This window comes from Enoplosus armatus, chromosome 15 (genome assembly GCF_043641665.1).
Source record: "Enoplosus armatus isolate fEnoArm2 chromosome 15, fEnoArm2.hap1, whole genome shotgun sequence".
Classification (NCBI taxonomy): domain Eukaryota; kingdom Metazoa; phylum Chordata; class Actinopteri; order Centrarchiformes; family Enoplosidae; genus Enoplosus; species Enoplosus armatus.
The window spans coordinates 10,480,871-10,490,120 of NC_092194.1; the positions used below are offsets into that span (position 1 = coordinate 10,480,871).

The following is a 9,250-nucleotide window of genomic DNA, read 5'->3' on the forward strand; positions in this document are numbered from 1 at the left end:
GATGATTCACAGTCAGAGCACAGGAAATAAAACAAATAGGCTATGTCAAGTTTATGAGAGTGAATACTTGTGAAAACTAGAGCAATCAATGAATGGCTTAGTGAATCCACAGAAAATTAATCTGCAACTATTTTGATAACCGATTAATTGCTTTGGGTCATTTTTTAAATTCTGGTTTCAGCTTCTCAAATATATGTGTAATCTTTTATGATATTAAACTGGATATCTTTGGGTCTTAGACAAAACATTACATTTGAAGACGTCACCTAGGGCTTTAGGAGATTGTGATGGGCACTTTTCACCATTCTCTGACATTTTATAGACCAAGCGACTCATCGAGAGCATAATCGACAGACTAATCTATAATGAAAATAATCGTTAGTTGCAGCCCTAGTGCAAACTGATGTACGTTGAGGTATAAGATGTTAAGAAATAACAGTCAATGAATGAGCGAAGAACACACGCAAACTTTGTCACACAAAACGTGTGTGAGAGGGGGTAGACTGTTTTCAAGCCTGTAATTAATCATGACAATACTTTTAATTTCTAACCTTTTGTGTGATGTTTTGCTTCGTCTGTATTGTTTCTCATGAAGAACTTTACCTGTGTTAAAAATGACCTCCTTGTGTCTCTTTGTGTTTCTGTGCAGAGGACGGACCCTCAGCTCCTGGCCCAGTTCTACTACGCTGATGAAGAACTGAATCAGGTGGCCACTGAGCTGGACGGCCTCGACGGCAGAAAGGACCCTCAGAGATGTACCCTGCTAGTCAACCAGTTCCGCTCTTGTCAGGTCAGCATGGAGAAAGCAACAAAGTCATCATCTTTCTGTGCCTTTCATTTCACTAAGGAAACATTTCAGTCTGTTTGAATTAGCATTGATATTTCATTCATTCATTATAAATAATACATGAAAATAGCCCTTAAGTGGAATAATGCTGGAACAGAGTTAAAGTATAGGTTCACAATGTTTCAAGTCTGTCTTATAGTAATAGCCAGGTGCCCATATGAAGATTGAAACAGGTTTTGCTTGCTGTAATTATTCCTCCCTTCCATACTAGCAATTAAGAGATCACTTCCTCATGCACTTTCAATGGCTATTTCAGTTTATAATTGTAACGTTCGTTGTCTGACTAACGCTTGGTGGGCACTGAAATGCGAAAATTAACTTGGGTTTTATTTCTATAAAAAAGAAAGCAAAACGACGGTGGGGGCAGTGGGCAAGTTGTGTAATCAACGTGTAATCGGTGTATGCCTGAACACCGTGGCTGGACATTGGTTTGGCCTGGAAGCTAAAAATAGACAACACCTTTATCAGCCCTTACTGGATACAGGCATGGTGATATATATGACTGTTGCCTTCCCAAACATTGCTTGACCGGGTTCTTACATCAAGCAGTTTTGCTGATAAGGTGAGATAAGTAGACTTGTCATGTGGGTCATTAGTAAATGGTTACAAGAGTGGCTTCTCTGGTAAGAGACATTTTATAACTGTAACTTTGATTGAGTTAATTGTGTTTGGAACAAGGATTTCTATTCGTGCACGTCTGACTGAAACATACTGAGAATCTTATCTAGATATGAACTTACAGTAAGTTATTGTATGTGGTGATACCTGTTATTGTGTCAGGTCTTTATGTGGTCAGGGCTGAGAGGAGCTTAGAAGGTGATGCTGTGCATGAGTGATGGCTGCATCATGCTGAGAGAGCTGGAGGAGGTGAAGGGAGGTCGTCAGCTGGCCCGTTGTGCTTTAGCCTCCTCCCACCGCCACAGCACACAGGGGAGAAGCACTTAATAAGGTCATCACTTGATCCCCGACTGTTCTGCCTCTTTCCCCTCCATCCTTCCCTTGCCAATCTGTCACCTTGTTTTTCTTTGGTATTTCTTCACAGTTTCTTTCTCTTTTCATCGTTCTCATGCTCTTCTTCCTCTTTCTTACTTTCTTTTTTAGAGTAATTTTGTTATCACCTCAAATTGATCAAGCTGAGGCTTTTCAGCAGTTGTGAATGACTCGCTCTTGCTTTCTCAAATTAGTCTTTTATTTTCTCACCCTACAAGTTGCAAAGAAAATGTTTAGTGGCAAACTCTGAGCACTTATGTTCAGAGAGGAGTCTTTTCAGTGGTGTCCCTCCTCAAGGGTCTTGAAGAATGAATTAAGCAGCATGATACCCCACAGCCCTAAGGCCCCAAGAATAGAAGGCAAGTGCACTCAAGCCAAAATTTGCACTTGAACCTGCCACTGCAGCTATCGGCTCTGATTCATGGGCCTCTGTGGGGGTTGCTGGCATGCTGCTCATATTATGTTGGCACGGCTGTTCTTACAGTGCGGCCTGCTGGAACAAGCGGGCGAGTATGTGTGTGTTTGAGATGGACAAAGATTGAGTTAGATGGCATACACAAGAGACAGAGGAAGAGAAAGGGTCAGAGAGAAACGGTGAAAAGAGTGAGAGAGAAAAAAAGGACAGAAGTCAGTCTTTTGTGACTCTGGCGTGTCAGGTATCACACCAGAGTCACTAGCTCTGGATTATTTGAAACCAACAGTAGAGAAGGTTATCACCGGTGTCCCCTGCTGGGATACGCTCACAGACAGTGGGGTGGTACTCAGGCCGGGCCAAGACACAGACACACACCCATACACACACACCCATACACACACACCCATACACACACACCCACACACACACCCACACACACACACAGCACACACATACATAGCACACAGCCGTAAAGGAATCAGTGGTTAAGCTCTCCTTCTCAAAGCTTTTTAATCTTTCTCCTCGGGGCAGAGAGAGAGACGCAGTGCTGTGCCTGACAAGATTACAGTGCGCAGTGCAGCTGCGGTTGAGTGAAAGGCTCATTGTAAGTCATTGTTATGGCTGTTGTACATGCCAGCGGCGCATAAGCTCTTGATTAGCTCTTGCTGTGTGTGACACTGCATTTTCACTGCTGGAATTATGGGCTTTAGTTTAGTGTTTTTATTGAAGGCGAATGTAGCTGCGAGGGCCCTAATAGTCTCATGTGCTTGTCAAATTGTTTTCATTCACTTCCTAATCAATGGTCTTTAAACGCTGCAATACAATGGCCCTCTTGAAAGAGGTGAAGCTTGGATTCTCAGTATTTACTTTGATTAACATTAGTTAATCAAAGTAAACACTGAGAAAATTGCTTTTCAGGAGCAGATTTCTATTCATTCTATTCATTTTTATCGCTCCAACTAGTTTGTTCAATTTTGTTTTCTGTCCCTCTTGTGCTCATCTGCAGGACAATGTGTTGAACATTATCAATCAGATCATGGATGAATGTATCCCCAATGACCGGGCCAACCGAGACTTCTGTGTCAAGTTCCCCGAGGAGATTCGTCATGACAACTTGGCAGGGCAGTTGTGGTTTGGGGCTGAGGTATGTATTCCCTCCAGCATCAGTCTGGAGGAAAACAACCTTGCACAAGTCCTACATACGTGCATAAATATACTATGTTTCATTTTTACAATTATGGTCTTTCTTGATCATCTAGCATGCCGTTGTAAACATAATTCTCTCAGTTTAATCTTCTGTACAAGTCGAGATATATGATATATGTGTTCCTGTGCAGTGTTTGGCTGCCGGCTCCATCATCATGAACAGGGAGATAGAGAGTATAGCAATGAGACCCCTGGCTAAGGACCTTACACGCAGCCTGGAGGAGGTACGCAACATCACCAGAGACCAGGCCTTGAGGGACCTCAACTTGTACACGGACCGCATGAAGGACGCATTGCGACATTTCGACAGCCTTTTTGCTGAGTTTGAACTCAGGTAAATGAAGAACCAGACATCACTGGTAATTGTAGCAACAAGACGAATCCACATTTGTCATCCTCCCAAGGATTTTTTGGTGCAAGTTTGCCAAAAACATTCAACAAAGCTGTAAATGTCATTACATTCCACCTTCTTTTTGTTCCATTGGCAGTTATGTGTCAGCCATGGTGCCTGTGAAGTCTCCCAAAGAATACTATGTACAGCAGGATGTGATTGTGCTCTTCTGTGAGACTGTGGAGAGGTGAGTTGACAGAGGAACAAACATTTAGAAACATAAAGATTTACAGCCTATAGAGCACTGCTGATTTCATCTGGAATTTACCAGAATCTAAATAATATGTAGAGATAATGTGGTTAATTCTTTCATTGTGTTTCCTCCTGTGCTGTTGTCTCAGGGCCCTGAAGCTGGGCTATCTCACGCAAGACTTGATCGATGACTATGAACCCGCACTGATGTTTACAATTCCCAGACTAGCCATTGTGTGGTAAGTGTTGCCTGTCCTCTCCATTCTTCCACCCACTTCTTTGTTTTCGCCTCCCTCTTGCCCTCTCACAGAATTTAAAATATATTTTTTAGTGGGCTGGTTGTGTATGCAGAGGGACCTCTCAACCTAGACCGAAAATCAGAGGACATGTCTGAGCTCTTCCGGCCTTTTCGCACTTTATTGAAGAAAATCAGGTACAGTCTTTGATTATATTATAAAAATAACTTCATATTTCTAAATTATCTTTTTTCCTCTGTCAATATGTTACAACAATGTTTTTGCAGAGACCTGCTGCAGACCCTGACTGAGGAGGAGTTAATTACGCTGGAGAGGAACCTGTGTATCTCTCAGGACGGGGAGGTGTCCATAGACCAAGAACTGGCCACAAACAGCTCACCAGCTCCAGTCCAAGAGAATCACTCATCCTGCATCCCCGCTAATGACACCTCCAGGGGGGGGAGTGAGGGGGAGCAGGGGCATCTGGCTCTGTTTGTCTGTCCAAGCAAGGAGGAGGAGCCGGCGGAAGTGGAAAAGGGCTGGGAGGAGGTGGAGACCGAGAGGGGGGAGGAGGAGCAGGAGCAGGGCCTGCTGTGTGAGGAGGCAGAGGAGGCTGAATTGGCCTGCTCCATGCAGTACGATGAGGAGGAACTGGAGCAGCTCAACATGATGGTGTACCGCGTGGGAGACGAGATGTCCACCCTGCTGTCGCCTCCCAGCCAAGGTCAGTCCCCAGCACACCATCCCCACAGAGGAGAGGCAGGAGGCTCCAGTGGTGCTTCCAGCACTGAGGCCTCTCCCCGCAGGCTCCTGGTGGGCCGGGGAAGGAAATGCATCTATGTAGAGGAGGAGGACAGGGTCTTCCTCATGGATGACTTGGATGCAGCAGGAGACAGCATCACCAGCATCTCAAGAGAGGCCTGTAGTTGTGTCGCCTCTCCTTCCAAAGCACCAGAGTCTGCTCGTCCTGTGCAGCGAAGGCCGGGATCACGGCCAGCCTCGACTAGGAATGGCTGGTACTCTGAGGCCCAGTCAGAGCAGCCATGTCCGCAGCCACGCAGCCAGAACGCACACTGTCCTAATGCAAAGCCCTCTTCTTGCACTTCCGCTCCTGGCTCTGAACCTCTGCCTTACACCAACGGGTGGGAGATGGGTTTGGAGGGGACAGCTTCTGAAACAGCTGAGGTCATCGCCCACCGTATGGGTGGGATGAAGCTGTCTGCCACAGTCATCTTCAACCCTCGCTCCCCCAGCTTGACGGAGCTGGCCGTGGACAAGCTGCTGCTGCCGCGGCCCGCTCCCTCTGATATTGAGCCCTGCGGCCCCCTGGTGGCCACTCACTGCCTGCTCAACTCCTGTGTCTGCTGTGGGAGCTGTGAGGATGGCCACGAGGATGCTATCACCACAGATACCACTGGGCTCGGGTTAGGCCTTGCCCTGGGACTAGACAAACACTGTAAGACCTCAGCCCCCAGCACTGTCATCCAGTCCTCTGCTTGCCGGCTACCCCCACGAGGTCACGAGCCTCACAGTAAGGGTGAGCTCGCCCAGTTGACTCCCCCTTCTTCCCGCTGCTCTGCAGAGACCCTGGAAGATGATTCAAACTCCCAGCTCTGTGAGAAGTACCTGATGGTGGCTCCGGGGCCGGGGTATCATGGACAGGACTGTGACTCCAGCGAAGGGGATGGACCCTCCCCGTGCAACCACCAAGTGGGGAGTGAAAAGCAGGCCTGTGGAGGCCGTCAGAGGGACAAGGAGATGGATATGGACAAGACGGGCACTAAAGACACGAAGAGGGACACCAAAGAGGACAGCAGGAGGAACTCCAGGTGTGCTGTCATTTCTGACTAACTCTTTGAATTATATTGGAGTAATCAGTTTTCTTTGGGGGAAAACAGTCTTGCGTCAACATAAATATCTTTTATTTCACCATATTTCATCATATATTTTGAATTATTCTGTTGCTTTCATCCATTGTTTCTCATTTTGCACTTTGCCTTATGTTGCCTTAGTTATATAACTGTTTCTTTTACCATTGTGTTTGTTCTGGACTTCTTTTATTTCTCCCTCTTTTTTACTCTTTGTTTGGTTGTTTTTAGTTTCCAGAACTCTCCCCTCAGCTCTGTGTCAGGTAGTGACTGTGAGAGTGTTTCGGTCACCACATGTAGTCTGTCAAGCAGTGCGTACACTCCCAGGTAACTAATCGCTCATGAAAGTGTGTGTCACTGTCATATTTGTGATTGTCTCTTTCAGCCCACGCTCTGATAGTAACTAAAAGGACCTTGCATGATAGAGATAAAAGATCGCTTTGTTCATTTCCAATCTTTATGCTGTCCTTTGTTCACATTCAGCAATTAATTGAAGTGTCAGTCACTCCTTCCCGTATGTGCTACAGGTGACAGCAGTAATTTGCCTTAGACTGTAGGTTTAATTAGACAGATGTTGGAGTATTGATGTTCAGTATATTCAATGATAACAGCAAATACTTTTGTAATTTGTAATGTGCATAAAAAAAGTGGAGAAATATGTTGATTTGTGTTCTTTTCATCCTTCATATTATATGCTCCATTTGTAATTTTTAACTTCTGAAATATGAATTGAACGTTTAAATTGCATTGAAAGAGTATGGAAAGAAATAATGATGATCTCGTCCTGTCTCTCTTCGCTCCCTCCAGCCCTGTCAGCAGTCTGACCCCCAGCTCGGGGATGTCAGAAGACCTGGACCATCAGGAGATCCAGCTGGCCCTGCAAGTTGCCAAGATGGCTGCCAGGAACAAGATCCGATCACGCTTCCACAGCAGCAGCGACCTCATCCACCGTCTCTTTGTTTGTATATCAGGTAAAAGCTCTCACTCTCGCACGTCTCCCTTCCTCTTTCTTTGTTTCTCTCATGCTGATATCCATTATGTGTTCTGATGTGATGCAGGTGTTGCTGATCAGCTGCAGACCAACTATGCTAGTGACCTTCGCAGCATCCTCAAAACTCTGTTTGAAGTCATGGCAACCAAGTGTGAGCAAGGAGACAACGATAAGCAAAAAGGTGAGGAACATGTCTTGGATATGCAAAATGTTGTGGTATATTGTATTTCCTTTATTGATATAATGCAGACATAATTCAAAATCTTATAGCTAGTTGCACCTCATTGTTTAGCTGTCCAAAAATCAATGTTTGACCCCAATTTAAATTCATGTGAAATCAGTGGTTCAGTCCTGCTTTTTTCAAATAAAAGATGTTGCAAAAACCCCTTTTTGAAAAAGTCATCCATACTTTTATCATATCACATCTTGATTACTGTAATGCCTTTTCACCTGCCTCAGCTAGTCTGCACTATAGTGTCTCTAACTGGTCCATAACTCTGCAACAGGGCTTTTAACACAAACCACAATCAATCACACATGACACTGGTTTTAGTTTCTTCTTCTATGGTGTCCAGCAGGTCCTGTGCTACGTAGTGCAGTGCTGGAGGACTGTGCTCTCTGTCAGGAGACCATTTCCTCATCGGAATTGGCAGCTAAGGCCCGAGAGGGCCAGTTCGAAGGTCAGCAAATCCACACACAGACCCCTCTGAATTTAGTTCAAATGTCAGCTCGTTCCTTTTCCCCCTTTTGTCTGCTGCAGACGTACTGATGGTGACAGGCCTACTTTATGTTAACTGTTTCTTGTTGGTTCTGTGTAGACCCTCCGGACTGGGTCCCTGATGAAGCCTGCAACTCTTGCATTGCCTGCAAGGCTCCCTTCACTGTCATCCGCAGGAAGCATCACTGTAGAAGCTGTGGAAAGGTACAAGGACTCAGACTGAGAGACTCAGTTGAATGTGTAGCTGATCTCATACATTGGGTGTTGTCATCATATGGGTAGTAACTCATACATTACTGTGTCATTTCAGATCTTCTGCTCCCGCTGCTCCTCCCATTCTGCTCCTTTGCCCCGATACGGCCAGATGAAGCCCGTCAGGGTTTGCACACACTGCTACATGTTTCATGTCACGCCCTTCTACAGCGACAAGGCTGGCATCTGACCCCAGATCATCACCGAAAGCACACAGTCCGCCACAACAAGAGCATATGCAACGGACAGAATCACGGCTGTGTACAAAGCAAACGCCACGCTGCTCTGGTAAACTTAATGGTCGTCATCGTATCTGCTAAGCAAGGCTTCAGAGTAAGGCCATTACATATGACAGAGCAGAGAGACGAGACGCGGCCACGAGTGATGATTCGACCTGTTTCTGTTTCTTCTGAGAGACTGGTGCATCACTGGGAACCAAAGGGTTTGATTTCAGTGCCCAGCCAAGACACACACATGATTCACAAATGCCTGTCTGAGGGGAGAGAGAGAGGGGATAAACAGGCAATAACAGATTTTGAATTGGCGTTGGGCAACGATCCTCTGTAGCAGTTTGCAGCACAAAATCAGAACAGGCCACCTAGTTTGTTTTGTTGCTTTAGGTGTAAATGAAAGGACTTGTGACATATTTTCCTATGCTTTTGCGAGCTTCCTACATTTGTGCCAGAGCTCCCACGGGACTCGGATTACTCAAAAGAATGTAAGTCATGATAACCATGTAAATAAGGATAATTCTGGTAATAGCTACACTACAACGTCTTCAGTAAACAGTTGCTATTTATATGGGAACTGGAAAGCAATCTTCACCAGGCTACCACTCCCAGTAAAGCAAAAATGAAAAACAAGACAGCTTTTATATTGAGATTCCTTCATGCTTTTAATGGCAATGAATGTGTAATTCTGTATCACTTTGTGAAATGGGGTCTAGGTTCCAACAAGTCTGACCGTTCACCTCTTGATGGCAATGGGCTGTGCCCCTTGCTTTTACAGTTGCACCATGGCATGTTTAGTTTTCTCTGGGGACTCCTGCTGCGCACCGAGATGGATAAAAGGGATTCCTTCGTCATCACCTTCAGGCCTGGGAGGCCCCCTAGTGGAGAGTTGACCTCTCTTTGCTCTCGTCACC

The 9,250-nt window shown here is 45.5% G+C and overlaps 1 protein-coding gene across 1 annotated transcript; it reads left to right on the top strand.

The window, feature by feature from the left end:
- The first annotated feature begins 688 nt into the window (after positions 1-688).
- On the top strand, positions 689-8,296 carry zfyve28 (zinc finger, FYVE domain containing 28). The gene is made up of 13 exons (XM_070920623.1): positions 689-790; positions 3,259-3,396; positions 3,590-3,792; positions 3,947-4,036; positions 4,191-4,280; positions 4,373-4,474; positions 4,565-6,106; positions 6,377-6,472; positions 6,953-7,116; positions 7,204-7,317; positions 7,712-7,816; positions 7,955-8,058; positions 8,165-8,296. The coding sequence occupies exons 2-13, from the start codon at positions 3,289-3,291 to the stop codon at positions 8,294-8,296; spliced, it is 2,850 nt and encodes a 949-aa protein (XP_070776724.1). The 5' UTR covers positions 689-790; positions 3,259-3,288.
- The last annotated feature ends 954 nt before the right edge of the window (positions 8,297-9,250 follow it).